Genomic DNA, 18310 nt, shown 5'->3' with positions numbered 1-18310 from the left:
TTTTCAAAGCCAAAAATATTTTTAAAAATTGTCATTTACAATACCAATAGCTCACACTTTCCTAATGCGAGACCTAATGCATTGCAAATGCTTGTTTTTGAATGCTCCTCATTTGTCTTGCCACAAGATGAAGGATGATGGCAAATATCCTCGACGGAGGAAGGCTATTATCTGCATGCCCATGGCTGGGGGTTGGATCTCCAGATATTGAAGTGTGAAGAAAGCAAGCAGGGATTCCTTTGGTAATTCCACGAAGATTTAAGTGAGCAAGAGGCTGCTGATCAGCTCTTCCTGAGCACTGCCATTTGGTTGAAGTTAAGGATGAGGGGCAGGACTGCAATGTCTGTTGTGCAAGGTGAAGAAGTTTCTAGGTCAGGCCTGACGTTTTTATCCTCAACTATGGCTTCATAGAGGCGGATGGCAGTTAGGTGTTGAAAACTCACCCCCCCCCATTGTGCTCATGTTGGGGTGTAAGGCAATTCCAGAGCTGCCTGCTCTGAGAAAATCACACTATAGCAGAGGCAGAGCCCCCATTCAAAATATTATGGCAATACCTTGATGAGTGGGAAGGACAGTGACAAGCACAGAGGGTAGGGCTTATAAGATCATTTCAGATGCACTTTTCTGTAGCACCCATGCCACGCTAAATTTGAAGGCAGGGGAGGGGGAAGGGGGGTGGGAGTTCTCCTATGCAGTGAAGCCGAGGGAGGGACAGAGCTAAAGAATAAACATGCCGAGTCACCTGGGTGCCTGCTACCTGAAAGAAAAGTAAATGTGTGCAATTGGTTTACCACCCAATGTAAAGGCTGCTTGGGAGCCAGTATTGACTTTAAATGATGGAGTCATTAGAAGCTTCATGGTAACCAGGATTTACTCTTTTTGAGAGACAAACAGCCATTTTAAAAGAATTTATTTCATATACCAACTTGTTTCATGGCAGCCTATTTTATATTGTGTCTAATACCATTTTGATATAAAGTCTTACATAGTATTCACAGTGCTTTCTGTTAAAGGCTGGGACGTCATAACACTATAAACAAACAAGTCCATATTCCCCACATCGCTCTGTGATGATCACATTTACCAACCGAGATTTCAAAATGTAAAAGAGCACATTTTTCACCAATAAGTTTATCTGGCATTCAGTTGCGTTAGACAGTATGAAATTACCTGAAGGTGAAAAAAAACAACGCTCATAAAATCTTTTATTCTTTTAAGCCATGCCTTTGAACCTATCACCACAGAGCTCATGATTACAGTTTCCCATATTTTGTAATGCACTAAAAGTGCTACAAGTAAATTTAGAGTGTGTGGAGCGCCCCCCCCCCCCTTAGGCCCCTACAATAAATTCTGCGCTTCTTTCGATCTTCCTTTACACTTATGTACCGAGGCATTTGGTCCTCACCTTGGAATATTGCCACAGACCCCCAGAAGTGCGTAATCCACAGTTTTAAGACCTCTGCTCTATACTAAGGCTATGTAAGGACAGCAGAAGCCTGAGAAGGAGACTTGAAAAGGGAGGCACCCCCAGACCTATTCTGAAAGTGGAGACCCTGTGGATGCACACCCACCGCCTAGAATGTGTAAAAAAGTTGGACCTAAACAACTGCAGTTTGTTCCAGTTCCAAGTCGTTCACAACCAAGTAAGGAGTGATCAGCAGAGTACTCCACGCACTGCTGCGAGACACGAGCAGATGTCTCCCCGACAGCCAGCCTCCCAGAGGTGAGGGGACAGCAGCAGAAGTTTTCTTTTCTGCTGGAGTAGCTGAAGATTCACATACTGCGTAGTAGGCTGCCTGCAGAGGGAGGGAAGGAGTCTGCCTGTCCCTGCAGGAAGCGAGGCTGTGCCACTCAGCGTATGGAGGGTGCCTGAGAGCGAATCTTTCAGGAGTTTCCTGACTGGAAACAAGCAGGGCTTAAGTGCACGCGACAGCCTAGTCAGGGCTTGTACTGCGTTTCTGACGCTATCAGACTAGCTGGGGCAGCAATTGCCATAGTGAGTCTCGACCCAGCTGGAGCTGCAACAGAAGGGTAATCAAATTAGCTCTGCTGGGGGCCACGAGCTGCTTCAGTATCAGCCTAGTGGCGCTGCAGCCACCACCCCAGACAAACAGGGCTGCAGCAGCCAGGCTTATACCTGTGCAGAAGCGCCAAGGCCATCGATTGACACCAGGGCCGGTTCTAGGATTTGCGAGGCCCTGGGCTAAAAGGGAATGTGCGAGGCCCCTCTAATATCGATAAGTGACCCCTTGCAAGAAGACCATTCACAGACACTGTGGGAGGCCTATTGTCCAGCATTTTGTCGCCCCCCCAGTTTTAACTTTGAGCTCACAAGCATTTCTCAGACCTTCAGTCCGATAGGTGTGAGAATTGCTTGTGGGCTAAAAGTTAAAACTATGGGGGCGCCAAAATGATGGACAATGGGCCTCCCACAGTGTCTGTGAATGGGTCTTCTTTCAATTGAAGGGAGCGTCTCCCTCCCTTATGTATCCAGATACCATCCCTGAGAGGCCAAGGGAGCTGCCCACGGTGCCCATGCCTAGCGCCGGCCCTGATTGACACTGGACAGAAATCATGCAGCCATAAGAGAAGAGGCGCTGACCTCACCCGGACTCCTTGCCTGTGCCGAAGGACTGCTCTAAACTACCATTATTGTGCCTGTTGGTCGGTTGTTGCTTTCTAAAATCTTGCTCTCTACGCTACCACCGCCCTGAGAAGCCTGTAACCTCTCACCCTTACTACTCAGTCAATTGCAGAAAGTTTTACTTGGCCACTTTGCAGAGCCATAGGTGGACAGACCCCATTAAAACAGAAGTACACTACCTCAACCACCACGGTAAGGGAACAGGAGGCCCCTCATCTGCTCAGTCACTCCCCGAATGGGGACCGAGATGCCCTGCGCATCAAAATAGCTTGACCTGAGTGCAAGCATGGACAGTGATTTCTAGAACAGCTTTTGTGCCGAGGTACAGAACCCGGCAGATACAATTACTTAGTTATGGTTTAAACACTGTAATTAAAAAGGTAAGAAGCCCACTCAGGCTTGCAAAATAAGACTTCAATCCAGCAGACCCGGCAGCAGGAAAACCTTGTGGTTCACCAACAACCTCAAAAACTCCAAGAAAACCTGCTGCACCCTCGAAAAAGCCTGGCGCCACGACCAGACAACAGACAACATGACAGCCCTCAAGAACACCAACTGCAAACACCACCAGCAGATCCGCACCACCAAAAGGACAACATTCAAAGAACGACAAGACAACAACACCCACAACAGCAAGGAACTCTTCAGCATCGTTAAAGAGCTCTCCAACCCCAGCGCCTGCAACAACGACATCACACCCCCGCAAGACCTCTGCGACTCACTCGCCTCGTTCTTCCACCGCAAGATCGCCGACATACACAATAGCTTCGGCGCACAGACCATGCACCCAACCACCAAACCAACGCCCCCCACCACCACCCTCTGCACCTGGACCCCTATCAGCACCGAAGACACCACCCGCTTGATGAACACCATCCACTCTGGATCCCCAACCAACCCCTGCCCACACCACATCTTCAACACAGCAGACTCCATCATCGCAACCCAACTCCGGAACATCATCAACAGCTCCTTCGCATCCGCCACCTTCCCAGAGAGTTGGAAACATGCTGAGCTGAGCGCCCTTCTGAAGAAACCCACCGCGGACCCCACGGACCTCAAGAACTTCCACCCCATCTTGCTCCTCCCTTTTCCAGCCAAAGTCATCGAGAAGACCGTCAACAAACAACTCTCTGCCTTCCTTGAGACAAACGGATCCCTCGACCCCTCACAGTCCGGTTTCCGAGCAAACCACAGCACCGAGACCGCTCTCATCGCAGCTACCGACATCAGGTCCCTGCTCGACAACGGGGAAACAGCTGCCCTCATCCTCCTGGACCTCTCAGCAGCCTTCGATACCGTATGCCACCGCACCCTGATACAGCGCCTCAGCAACACCGGAATCCAAGGAGTGGATCATCTCGTTCCTCGACGGAAGAACCCAGAGAGTTCGCCTCCCCCCGTTCCGATCTGTGGCCACCTAAGTCATCTGCGGCGTTCTACAAGGATCCTCACTCAGCCCCACCCTCTTCAACTTCTACATGAGCCCTCTCGCAGCCATCGCACGCCAACACAACCTTAACATCATCTCCTACGCCGACGACACCCAGCTGATCCTCTCCCTCACCAACTACCCTGCCACCGCTAGAGCCAGCCTCCAGGAAGGAATGAAAGACGTTGCGGAATGGATGATGCTTAGCCGTCTGAAACTGAACTCAGACAAGACGGAAGTCCTCATCCTGGGGCCATCCCCTTTTGGCATTAATAGTGTATCATTAAAAACATTAACAACATACAGACGAAATTACGATACTTTTTATGCCTCGAGCGGTTCGTATGAACACGCATTTGCGATGTATGAGGTCCTTCCTTTAATACCTTCTTTTTCCCCCCAATCAGAGCGGTGCTCCATTTTACCTGCGCTGTAGCCAGGTGAGGTGAGGTGGGGTTACATTCTCCTGCCACATAGGTGAGTGACAATGTAATCAAATCGATACATTATCACTGACATGTCGGTCCTACAAATGATTATTGAATCTTGATGGCACAATGTGACATGGATACAATACAAATTATAATGTGTATGTCTTTCTTTCTATGTATCTGTTTGTTTGTCTGCTCCTTTTGATATATTGGTGCACATTGGACCACGAAATCATGAGAACTCCAGTTGATATAAATTTATGAAAAGTTTTGTTTCACTTGTTTCACTTACATCTAGCAGTAGCACTCATGGTCCTGAAGAAGCAGTAAGAGACCTTTTGGCCCCGTTCAACTGCAGAAACATGTCAACTCAATATCTATCTTAGTAGTCATTTGTTTATACTACTACTTGCACTATTTTTATTAACTTGGGAGTGAATAGGTACCCATTAAAAAACATTTTACCCCTTCACTACCCTATTTTATGTGGTTTCACATCAGTCACTTATTATTTTCACTTTTTCAGCACTGCTAGTCAATTGCCACTTGACACCTAGATACATCACACTAGTAATCTACAGAGGGTACAACAATCTACCTTCATGGTGAAGGATCCCATATGATGTAGGGTGGTACAGGTCGGTAATCTGATGGGAATTTATTCTCACTGAGAAAGTACCCTAGGTTTGATTTCGCTGTTTCACATCTTCAGTTGAGGTCACGTCCTTACAGATACATAGTTAGTTTGTTGGTTCTCTTGGACCCATTGCTACTTGTTGTTGGTAGAAAAGTCAATGTCCTACATGTAGGAAAAGGAAGGGCCCTGAACAGAGGAGGGGTAATCACACATCTTAAGGCATGGTCAAAGTTAGAAATTATCCAGAGCCCTATGATTCGAGCGTCCCACTGAGAATCTGACATTTCTCTCGGTCTTACCTGATCATGTCTTATTTCTTTTACGCAATCTCTATCCCCTGGTATACCTACCTTTGCCTCTGGCTTACCCTCTCTTTAACCAGTGTCATTGTAAGTATTTATTGACCACAGAACAAGACATATTTCAACTGTTTTTGATTGACCCAGTTTCTCAAATTTTAGCATATAATTCAGTATTATTTGGCATCGCCTTAACACTACTTGACCAGAACAAGCCTTGCCCACTTACACTTCTTGATCTCTCCTTGACGTTGGATACAGTTAAACATGACATGATTGATGCTCTTGAGAAAAAGGATGGGGTTACCTGGTCCAGTTTTTAACTTGTTTTCCTTGTTCCATCGAAACGAAACGCCAAGAATCAATTCAACCAGTCCCTTTCTAGCAGTACGTCCTTTTCAATTGGAGTTTCTCAAGGATCCGCACTCTAACCCATGCTTTTCAACCTGCTCATGAAACCATTCACTGAAATTCTGATTCACTCAAACCTACATTATCACATGTACGCTGATACTCAATTGTACATGAAAATGGCCTCACCATAATTTATCAAAACTCTCAACTGTGCCTTACTGAAAACTCAGCAATGGTTAACACATAATCAGCTTTTGCTAAACATGCTCAAGATGGAATTTATCCCAAACCCCCTCTCAACCACTCTGCCCCCACTGAAGAATGACAAACAACTAAGGCACTCAACTGCACCTCCTAATATGGTTGAATGCACAAGATCAGTAGGTATAACTCTAGACAAATACTTGGATTTACAAGACCACATTGGTGCAACGACCAGATGTGTCAATCACCAACTCAACACTTAGAAAAATCAAACCATTCCTACCTCCAGATGACTTGCAGTTAGAGTCCAATCCCTAGTTAGCTCCCCTTTAGATTACGGGAGTGCCACCCTGACAGGGTTACCCAAAGCTAGGCTGGCCCCTTTGAGGGCTACACTGAACTCAGCTGCAAGACTCATCAATGGAGCAAGAAAACAAGATTACATCACACCCGATCTAATACAGCTCAATTGTCTCTCTCGAAGCCAAGATTCAGTTCAAGTAAGCCTGCTTGACACACAAAGCTCATCACAAAATTCCCGTTTACCTGGCAAAAAACTCAAACTCTGTTATGAGTCGGTACCTAAGAAGTTCTAAATCTATACCGCTGAAACCACAGAAATTCAAGAGAACTTCACTGGTCTTGCCGTTAGAATATGGAACACACTTCCTCCTGAAACCAAACTCAACCCATCAAACTCCTCATTCAATAAAACGATTGCTCCTGAATAAATGCTTTCAGCATTAGACCTAAAGCTACTCAAATTGACTTTGTGTATAAAGCTCTTGTAGCCTATTCTAATAAGCAATGTTAGTACTTTAAATCTACTTTGTTCCTTGTTGTTACCTTTTCTCATTTGGAGTGCTTAACTTGTTTTAAAGTACTTACTATTTGCTTGTGTACTTGTTTAACAAGTCTGCTTCTCTGTACAGTGCTCTGATAACCGGACGGGTCTTGTTTGCACTTTATAAAACTTCCCTAATAAATCTCTCAGTGGACGGCGTCATCATGCACTGCTGCAGGCCTTAGGGCTCTGAGCGGGATTCAGAAAGTCGCAGTACCATGGAAGGAGGAGGAAGGAAGGAGGTGAAATCAAAGTGGGGATGCCAGGTTGAGGAATCAGGGCCTGGCAGAAAATCCAAATAATGACAGTGATAATGGGACAAACCATAAAGCAGAGGGAAGTCTGGATGGTGATTGAGTGGTCTGGTGCCCTACTGATGTGTGTCCGCTGATAGCACTTAGATACCCCTGGGTGATAATGCGCTCTACAAGTTCATAATAACATAACATGGTCTGGTCCCAAATAAAAGAACAAAAGGACAGGGGCCCAGTGGAAGCACAACATTCACAAGGGGCTAGCACATGCCCAGCTCGCACCTACCAGTATTGAGTGGTTGTGTGCTCGCACTGTTGCTCCAAACCACTGCAGGGACTTGAACTCCACCCGCTCCTCCCAGTCGGAGACATTTCCTTTGAACTCGTGGCTACGTGGACCTGGGGTGAAAATGAGAGCAGGTTAGGCACTCCTCTGGTCATTTCAGCATATATCGATGGCCAATGCATAGCAGAATAAAGTACAAAAGGCGTGTGCAAGGTATGTATACAGGAAGAACTAAGCATCACCCAGACCGCTGTAACGATCCAAGAGAAGCCCTACCCAAGAGGCTTAACCAGCCACCCGAGTTCTTTAACTGAAAAGTCCCATGTGTGCCCGTGCCACCTAGAATCTCACTTTCAAGGCGTCTCTGGAGCCTTTAGCAGACTTGATAGTCTATGGCCATACATCAGCTGACAATATTCCATTCACCATGTCTACAGTCAGGGCCACTGGAATTATGCTGCACATTAAGACCAAATTATGGAGCAGAGTTGACTAAATTACGTGACAAGAAAGCACAAATTATGTGGCTTAATGTGGCACATTTTTGATAGTATTACGACATTTTTACACAGCACTGTCTGGGACAAGGTTCCAATTCATTAGAACCCGTTTCACATCTAAATACAGCAATAGCAACTGAACGGTAACTAATAATGCAACCGTTTTAAAAGACCTTCCACTGCAAGAAAGCACATGTTGCAGTTGTTTTTAGTAACTTTTGATCCACACGAGTTAGAAACATTTGTTACTGTTAAAATCTGCAGGTTTGGCAGCAGATGGTGGCTTTTGTGGCAAATGTTGCAAATTCATATTTACACCAAAAAAGATGCAGCCGCAGAATGGCATAATACCAGTGGCCCTAGATAGAAAAGCAGGAGAGGGAAGGACGGCATCTTTATCTTTTTTAAAGACTTATTTGCAGAGCCACGGGAAATATGCGGTAGACAAAAGGATTAAATGATTTTACAGGGTTGAATACATTTTGCGGCTAGAAAAGGCAAACATGCAGTTTAGAAGTAGACTGTCAAAATGTTAATGTGTAGAACGCGAATATGCACTTCATCCAATTTAAGGCAACTTCGCTTCTGTAGTCCATCTTGGATGTAGCATTGCCTACATCACGTGATCGTTTCTGTTGATTCACTGCTATAATAAAAAAAACTTTGAGGTTTATGCTGTGACGAACTTAGACTTTTCTAGCCGAGTAAGACAAAATGTTCCTTTCCAAGGAAATGTTCTATGTGCAGAAGCTATGAAATAGTAGAATTGATGTTATGTTGATGTGTGTAGGCACTAATCAGTTGAGAGGTTATCTAGGCGCTTGGGCAGGTGCGAAAGTGTGTGGTTCTCAAGGTGCTAACACGAAGAGCCAAGTCTTCAGTTTCTTGCGGACCTCAAGCTGTGAGGAAGAAATTCTGATGTGCTGAGGGAGGTTGTTCCATGTCTTGGATGCGATGTAGGAGAATGAAGCACGGTGTAGGTATCCGGTGCTTTGGTTAAAGTGTATACGGATGCTCTGGAATTCTGGCCCTGCCTTGCGTAGGGCTTTATAGGTCTGAGTTAGAAGTTTGAATGGGCTGCGATGTGAATGGGGAGCCAGAGAAGCTCCCGAGGTGCAGTGTGATGTGGAAGGTCAAGTACGAGTTTTGCAGCAGTGTTCTGGATGGTCTGGAGTCTGTGAGAGTCGTTTAGAGATGCCCACGTAGAATGTGTTGCTGTAGTCCAGCCTGCTGGTGAGGAGTGCTTGTGTGACAGTCTGTCTGGTGTTCTCAGGCAAACGTTTAAAGATCTTTCGCAGCATGCATAGGATGTGGAAGCAGGAGGTGCGCAGTGAGATGACCTGAGCATTCTTGTTGAGCTTTTTGTCTAGAATGTTGTACAATGATGAGAGAATCGCCGAACGTGTTCTGTGTTAAATGTTTTTCTCATCTTGCTTCTCATCGGCTAAAAGCCTGTGACCCAAGGAAGTGAATGTATGACATCTTTTGTTTTAAGTCCTATAATGAGTGAGGTTTCTGTATGAAAGAAGGAGAACCTTTGCTAATTCAGTGAAGGTGAATCCATGCTTGATTTGCTACTGCCAGATCTCTTGTGAACTTTTTGACTTCTCATGTCTTACTAAATGAGAAACCTTTCATATTACCAACTAATTGCCTAGCTTATGCCTTGCGGTGACTATATTAACTAAGTGAATCTTTAGGCTTGACTGTTGTTCTTTGAATAGAATGCTTCTCGCACATTGTTTTAGAATTCCATATCAAAGTACTTAGTGAGACAGATCTAGCGGGGAACACCAAAGTATGACAGAGACTACACTACACACGGTCCAAACTACCAGCACGCGTGGGAGGATAAATCAGAAGCGGGTTTGTGCACTAACAGCAACATAATGCGGATGATTTTGTGATAGCGTTGCTTCATTATTTTTACATTTTTACACTTCCTAATCTTGTCGGGGCATAGGTCTCACCTTATTAGTACCAGTTTGACACCCAATTATAGCAACAGCTCAACCCCTGCCAATGGCTTTTCACTGCATGGCAACATGTGGCCTGCATGCCACCTTAATGACATCATAAGGACTATGTGCCTCCAACTTTTTCTATGCACTTATATTTTGCCTGCACAGTGCAATTACCCACATGACAAACCCTACACATTTGTTTTCAGATTTCAGCAGTACCTAAACAGACATGCAGGTTTGTGAGCCTCAGTCCCCACGACTCCACTTGCCCGTGAGACAGACTGCATTATCTGCAGTCTCCATGTCACCAAAGCTGCTAACACAGAAGGTGCCTTAGCCAAGTGGCTACCTTTCTGTCCATCGGAGCGCCTCCTGAGAACTCTTATGGTAAGAGTGGCTCCTCCATTTGAAAGGAGGAGTGTCGCCCCATAAGACCCAGAGCTGAAAAATAAAACAGTAATAACGTTTATTTATTACAGTTTTATTTCTCTGCAACTCATTCTGAACTAAGTGTCAGGACGGGACGAGGCCAGTGCTGCAGAATGGCAGCAGCAGGGAGCTGTGCGCTTTAAAATGTGCATATCCATTTGGCCGTCCATCTTGGGATGGCTAGCCAGACATGCACATTTTAAAAGTTCTCTAACCCAGTTTGAGTGTCTACCAGAGTAACATAAGTGTCACACGTTTTAAAGCATATTATTTTATGTAAAGAAGTGTTTCAAATGAAAAGCTGCTTCAATAACCTATACTGGATAACTAAACTGAACGTCCTAAAGAAAACCACCATCCAAGAATGAGCCTAGACTGTTCCACCTGAAAATCAAAGCCAAAAGAGGAGCTACTTCGCAATTCAGTGAACTTGCAGGAGTATGATACCCAGGGCTAGACTGGGAACCAAAACTGGCCCTGGCAAAGTGCGCGGCAGGCCCCTTGGGGGAGGTTGGGGGTGCGATTGAGCTCTTTGCTGGGCCGGTTTTCGGCCGATTTTGTTACAGGGCCGATTTTGCAGCTATGCTGCAAAAACGGCCCTGTAACAAAAACGGCCCCCGGGGGCCCAAAACCATCCCCCACCCTTGCGGCGCACCGGGGAATTGCCCGGTGCCCGCAACGGTCAGTCCAGCCCTGATGATACCTGTGTCCCCAGAGAAAATTAGCAATACTCGTTACACGTATTAACCAATTGAACTTATGTCACCCAGGCCCTGGAGTACAGGCCTGACATACAGACTCCCCATTTTTAGGTCTCGCTGGCGAATGCAGCGCAGTTGCTTCGCTAACTAGACTATTGCTGCCGCTTTCTGTCCCGAAGGGAAACGGGAGGTGGCAGGCGCGGACAGGAGATGTGCACTCCGTACGCGTGCACATCTCCTGTCCGGAGGCTGGCAGCGCGCGCATCGCGGACTTTCAGTTTCCCTCCCCGTCGGCTCCACGGAGCCAGCTTGTTCAGCCTGTGATCTCTGCGCAGACTTTATGACTTTTCTCATCTTCTATTGCTCCTGCTGTCCCACTCATGCAGGTCACCTTGGCCCTTACCGGGATTGTGATTTATGCCTGTTGGCTGCTCTGTTTTATCTGGCGGTATTGGTCTTTTCTCTACCCCCTTCTCCATTATGACGAGGTTTGGAAACACTGCTATTGTGTTTTTCTTTTTTGTCCTCAGAATCGCTGCGGTTCTCCTCTGGAACCTTGTTTGCGTTTTTTTGTGAGTTCTAACTTAGTTGTCCGCCTCACTGTCACTGCTACTTTCTGTACTGTCACTGGATGAAGAGGAGGCACTGCTCTCAACACTTTAAACTGCCAGCTTAGATTGGCCGCCGAGCCACTACAGATGGACAACTCTTGTTGCGCATATCCTGTGTCAGGGTCTGGGGCATGGCTTAGGCTACGACCGGGTGCTGTGCGCACTCACCACATAAGCAAAATCCTTGATGCACATGGTCACTGGCATTGCGTAGCTCAGGTACACCAAAGAATTTTTTTTTAATTTTCTTTTCAGGATTTGAGAATCTTGGACCAGATTCTCACATTCCGAAATCCCCAAGACAATACCTGGTAAAGGGAGGGTCAAGGATTCGATAACCAAATTCTGGATTTGTAAATCCTGCAAAAAAAATGAACTTCAAAAAAGGGTGGTCTCTTTGATTGGATGGGCCTCCACCCACATTGGCCTTGGAATCCGCCTGCTCGCTTAAGCCCTATGCAACACAATTTTTTCTGTGATGGCCAGTCAGTCACAGCACGACAGATAAGCAAATCCACACTTTACAAATCTGTAATGGATGACTGGAGAAAAAGCAAAATTGTCCAATAGTGTTCCTGTATTTTATTTTTATAATAGATTCATGAATCCTCTGTTGATTTGAGAATCCACGGAGCACTCACACATGAATAGGTTACATAACTAACTTTTAACCCATCGAAGCTCATGCCACATATATTGCTAACACTAATTTATCATCACCTGCTGAACAGATTAACACAAAACCAAGTAAAGGCGCTATCAGCGTTCTTGTTTCATGCCAAGTTTGATGCAATTCCTTTCTGCGTTTGTATTGTTGTAGATGATAGCAAAGACTCTAATGGGAGTTAAAATTGGAAACAACTGCTTTTATAACCCCTCAAGTTCTGTAATTGCGGCCATAATTTTCTCAAGTTGCGACCATCATCTGAAAGTTTTGGTTGCGTGGAGCAGGCTTTGTCTTCTTAACACATTCAAATCATTAATTTGGAGTAGTGTTACAATTAACTTACATTGGAACCATCAGTGCACCATTCCTAAAAGTAAGGGACCTGCAGAGATATCCCGAAAAGAAACGCTATATTATATCAGTACTTGTTATCCATTTCCTAGTCCTCCTCTGATCACCAACTTGTGAAAGCTCCAGTCTTAAGTGTCTGCACCAAACAAGGCTCCTGCAGTTTCGTTTTTTAAAATATTTTGCTCTAAATGCATGGACTACGATTTTACCCTTGCAAACATACACAGCCATTCAGTCGTTGACCCTTCCAGTTTCGGATGCGTTTACTGCCAGATCACAGCATAGTGTCTAATGCCTATTTGGAGATAGGATTGGAGTGCGTGTCACTACAGAGGCTAATACAGGATGTGGCCTAACGGCTAAAGCGGTCGACCTCGAAGCAGGGGAACAAGGTTCGAGTCTCGGCAGGGACAATCAACATCCTGTGATTCTGGGCAAATCACGTGATCAACTCGTGCCAAACAAAACAAGCATTGAAAATGCAATTGGTCTCGCCTTTGATTAAGTTAAAGCCGTTTGCTTTGCTAATGGTATTGTAAAGCAAAGCAAATGGCTTTAACTTAATAAAAGGCGAGACCTATTGCATGTTTAATGCTTGTTAATGAATGTTGTAAAATCATCAAAATTCCACCTAGCAAAATAAATATAGAATACCATCAGCTGACCACAAAGTAAGACAAGCAAATGGCATACAATGCGTCACATTATTCTGACATTTCAGCTCCTCATTTCGGTACTGCATGGAGCATAAGCCAGGAAGACCTAACCACGTATTGCAGTCCATGTCTGGCTGTAAGTTCACCTCTCAACAGGTGGACAGAGTGTTCTCTTGCAAGACACTTAACTCTGTTTTTTCTGTCCTGACCAGTTTATTTAGTGTGAGAAGCATTTATTCAAAAACAATCACTACAACCAGTTCCAATATATCGGGGGGAAAAAGAATGCCATTTCTGGCCCGCCTGCCTTTTACTTCTCAACTAATCAAAATAGTACGGTGAGACTACCAAATTTGAACACATGGTCCAACTTAAACTTAACAATGATTTGTATTCATATAGTGGAGGGCCATACAGAAAATTGGATATTTGTCACGAAAAATCTGGTAGCAGTGACATAGGTCATAGGAAGATTATTTAAGAGGTGTCCACCAAGGCGCGTTTGGGTTACATGCTAAACATGTCCTTTTAGATCCTCTTCCTCAATCCCTCAAAATTGTTGCACCCAATCCCTTCCACTCACTATGTAAGATGTTTCAGCGTCCTACTTCTAATTTATCAACTTGATGCTTTTTGTTATTTCAGATGGACCCGCGTCCCTGGTACCATTTCGGTGTGGCCAACTGAACGCATTAGGTAAACGTAAAAAAAACTCTGTTCTTATTAAGGAAGAGAATACTTGCTTGGTGGGGTATTCTTTGTGACTTGAGACTGCCTCAACCCATTGCAAGAGAACCTCGCAGGGTACACATCCATAACTTCTACTACTAATATTTCCATGTTAAGTAACTGCAAATACTTTCCTCTGCTTTACAGATTGATTTTCCCTCCCGTTTTTGACCACCCCTCATCCCCATCTGGACTACCGCCAGCTTTTTTCGCAGCAACTTTGGTGGTAAGTTCTTTTTGGACTGGCTACCAGCCTAATGAGCCTACTAATGTGGGTGTAGCCTAGAGATCCTAGTTCCATCCTTTAGATTCCTACAGTCCACCTATGTAGTTTTCATCTTTCACCATTCAGTCTGGTTGTTCCTTTGACTTTGCTGGGAATTCACTGAGCTTAGAGATTCTGATAGGAGACCCTCCTTGTAGCAAACTGATCCTGCTAATTACAAATGTGTTAAATTGTTGTCTTATTCGTCACTCCTGTGTTAATTTTCTTAAAAGATATATGTTTCTTTTTTCTTCCCTCCTGTGCAGCTGCCTGAGGCCCTGATGAGAATCTCCAAAGAACTAAAGGAGATTCGAAACGCGTAGGCCCTTTTCCTCACTGGTCTGCCATTTTGATTTAAGAGTCAAGTATTTGTATAGACTTCATATTATTTGTTGTACAGTAATGACCTTCACTCATGTTTGCAAAGACTTTTTGAAATTGTAAAATCCTTGGTATTGTATTATCTTCTAATCAAAATTGTGAACGTTTTCGTTTAATTAATGCAGTTCCAGTTGTATATATATTTCTTTTCCCTTGTACATAATGTATATATGGTACGCTTGAGCTAAGTGTGTATGTGTTGAATGTGTGGCGAATGTGATATGACTGTATTTTTGAATGGTGGTTCGTTCCAGGTGATTGTACTTTTATGTTCTCAGTTCTGATTTTGTCCTAATGTTTTTTCTTTCAAATGTAAAAAGGACTTTTATAAAATATTGTTGAAATTCTCTATAAAATAAAAGTGCGACTAATGAGCATTCCCTTTCTGGAATTTGATTTTCTGTTTGTGGAAGATTTATCTCACTGTTGAGTTAAGCTTATCAGTACTGGCATTTTCTCTCGTTACTTATATCAACCCATTGCAGAGCACACAGTTCTAAAAGCATGAGATTTTCTAGTGCCCCCCCCCCCTCCTCCTGGGTAAGTACTGAGAATGCCTCACTATTCTCGCACTCAAGTTTACCCAGAAAGGCATCCCTTTCCACACATCCCCATTTTGTTATTAAGAGGGGGACTAGGTTCTCCTGCTGTCTCTTTCCCACCCGCCCCTACCCCCATCACCAGTGTAAGGTCCAACTCTAAAGTAAGTGGGTTGTGGCTGCTAATACACGAGACCGATACATAACGGTAGAGTGTAAGCTTGGCTAGGTCCTGTGACACTTCGATGTAATCGATCTCACTACCCTTTTGAGGAGCTTTAAAGTAGTAAGGAAAGGGGAACCTGGGGCAGTGAATTGTTTGGCAAGAATCTGGCGGTCAGAAATCTATTCAGGATCTCCCCAAATGGTGTATGCTGAAAATGTACACTCTCCTTCCTCTTAGGTATCTCCAGACCACAAGATGAGGGATCGGCCTTACCACAAAGCCTGACGTTACAAAGCCTCCCTCTCCTGACAATCAGAGCCTCTTTTCTGTGTCTTTGTCTTTGGTGTAAGCTAAAGAATGATGAATGAATTAAACCCAGATCTGTGACTGGGGTTGTCTGAAAAGTTTCAGTGTTCCGTCCATCATATCTGTGCGTTTTTTTTGTGTGTCCATCCAGGAAAGGCGTAATGTTGCACTGTAAATCATCGATTTAGAGGTTATGCGAGAGTCAAAGACATTATTGTATAAATTGATCAAAACCACATCATGTGGTCTGCAATACACATTTGTGCCATTTGGTAGACTTACATTAAAGTTCAGATGCTAGAATTTAACTTTACTTGCAAACTGCATGTGCAGCAAGGGGCTGGCTTCAAAGGAGATTGCTCTGCAACAGGCCCCCTACGTATGGCTGAAAACCATCAAAAGGGATAAGACCACCATGTCAAACAGAGACCGACTATCATTCACCCTACAACTCACACCAGTAAAATGGTGACCATAATTAATCAAGAAAAAAAATCTGAAATTCACTGAACAACAATGTTGCAGCTAAAGCAGAGCAAGCAACTCACTGCAAAACAGTTATGGTGACATTATAGTCCCACTGCAAGAACTAAAGCCCTAGAAAAACTGCAATTGTGGCACACTACAGGAACTGTACCTTGCACCTACGCCATGCTAGGATCAAGATCTCAAACACTTACAAAATTTGAAAGCCATAACCGATGACATCACAAGAATGCTCACCAACTGCATTGTAGAGGTGTTTATTTTTCTTCAAATGCACTCTCAAGTTGTTAGAAATTAAATAACAGCCATCGCCTAGCTTAAGTCCTACAAGTACTTTGGTTATCCATATATGAACCATCCACCAATTATAAACCTGCCACCTCATACCCAAATACCAAAAATTACATACAACCACCGTCTGGATCAGCTCCAGCAGGTCAGCTGCCTAGTAAATCACTCCACGCTAATTAGGGGGTTACAATTTAGTGCCATGTATGGAATCTATGCTATCAGTCCAGAAAGCGAGCATATCATTTTGGATCTGAAACCCCCACTCCTGCATTTAAGGTAAGTTTTTCTGTTTTTTAAGGACGACAATATCGGTATGTTTTACGTTTGTGTTGGGTAAATTAGTCAAAGCCAGAAATGAATGTTCTTCATTCTGTAAAAAACGACTGGCAAAGGCCCAAGTGACTTCCGTTTTACTTTCCCATAAGAAATGTTAACTCCAAGGACCTTGTCTCTTCTTTCAATAATACTGTATATATATACACACCCATGTAATGTAACACCATAGAGGGGCCTAGAATGCCCGGCATAATCCCGATGAGGTAACAGTGCTACACTCTGCGCCCTTCTGCGTTCTGTATTTTCAAACCCTTCGATTTCCAGGTGTTTTTACCTTTGCACATATTGTATGTATTATTAACGCAGTCCCTATGTGTTGATATGGCTCCAGGTAAGGGATGCATTAGGACAGATTTATAAAAAGCTTGGTACAGGCCTAGCAACACCCCACAGAATTACACCACCACCTGTGATGAGGAACAATTAAGGAACACTGATTAACAGAAATATGGGTACTACCCACTTAGCTGAATCTGCTGTTGCTGTTTGTTCTGTACGCGCAATAATACTTAAGAGTGTTCTTGTAAACCAGATCCACTTAAAAAGGCTGGAATTCCTAGCCTTCAAATATTTGGGTTTGTTCGCAAAACTACGTCCATAACGAGTCAAGTTCCAGCGTACTATGCCTGCTGCATGGCTTGTACACATAGCACATAGTGTAAATACAGCAGCCTGTCTAAAATCCATGCAGCCTGGTTCTGCTGCATCTAAAGGCGATGCAAGTTTTTCTCAGGAAGTCCAGTAAAGGTGCATTACTAGGAAGCAGGCATACACATGTAAAGTGTTGTGGAGGTTCAAGGGCTGCAGCAGTTACTTTGTAACCTCGTAAGCTCCCAGCAATGCTCGGTTACAAGAAGGGCAGGATGAAGCTAAAATGTAAAATGCGCCTGATGCCTCAAACAGCGAGTCGGCGGCAGGCAGCTGGCATTGGGTGGCGCAGATCAGGTGTGCCAACCTCTCTGGTAGAAACGATGCTGGACAAAGTTGCAAAGTGCACGTGCCAAGCACTTCTCGCCAAGAACAGTTTATGGGAGTTCAGCTGTTTACGACCGTTTTGTAGCAGGCTGGGAGGGCCGAGGAGTGATTCATTTGTCATCCTCCCTCATAACCTCCCAGGAGTCTCAAGACACCAGACCCCAGGGGGTCCTGTTTTTTCATTCCTAAAGGACGCTCGGGGTGCGGCTGTGCTCCCAGATAGCCCCATTCCCCGGTTTTCTAGAACATTACTCCTTACACGACAAAGGATTCCACCTTTCATGCAGCAGGCACCACCAGGCCCGAAAAAATGCCTCATCACCAATAACAAATGCGTCCCACCCTGAAGAAGTATCATTTAACAGCAGCGAGACCTCTCGCTTGGCACTGGACAAGCCTGTATTCATTCCCTACCACCGTAAACCCCCCAATACCCATCCCATAAGCCCCGAGGGTCTTAGGACACAAAGCTGCTGGTTCCTCCACTCACAGGCCTGCCTCACACCCCCACAAAAGCTCTATTCCCAAGTTCAGCGCTCCTAGTTTTCCACGTGAGCCCTGCCCCCACCCCA

At 44.7% G+C, this 18310-nt stretch overlaps 1 protein-coding gene across 2 annotated transcripts in view; it reads right to left on the bottom strand.

Annotated features, from left to right (window-relative positions):
* The window catches only part of ITGA5 (integrin subunit alpha 5), a 377970-nt gene that overhangs the window by 175691 nt on the left and 183969 nt on the right, over positions 1 to 18310 (bottom strand). For both annotated transcript variants that reach the window (XM_086964803.1, XM_086964795.1), the window contains exon 3: positions 7386 to 7498. In XM_086964803.1, the coding sequence (XP_086820929.1) occupies positions 7386 to 7498 (113 nt within the window). The remainder of the gene's footprint in view (positions 1 to 7385; positions 7499 to 18310) is intronic.

Source organism: Lissotriton vulgaris, chromosome 1_1 (assembly GCF_964263255.1).
Source record: "Lissotriton vulgaris chromosome 1_1, aLisVul1.2, whole genome shotgun sequence".
NCBI lineage: Eukaryota > Metazoa > Chordata > Amphibia > Caudata > Salamandridae > Lissotriton > Lissotriton vulgaris.
This window is presented reverse-complemented; position numbering and strand designations above follow the sequence as displayed.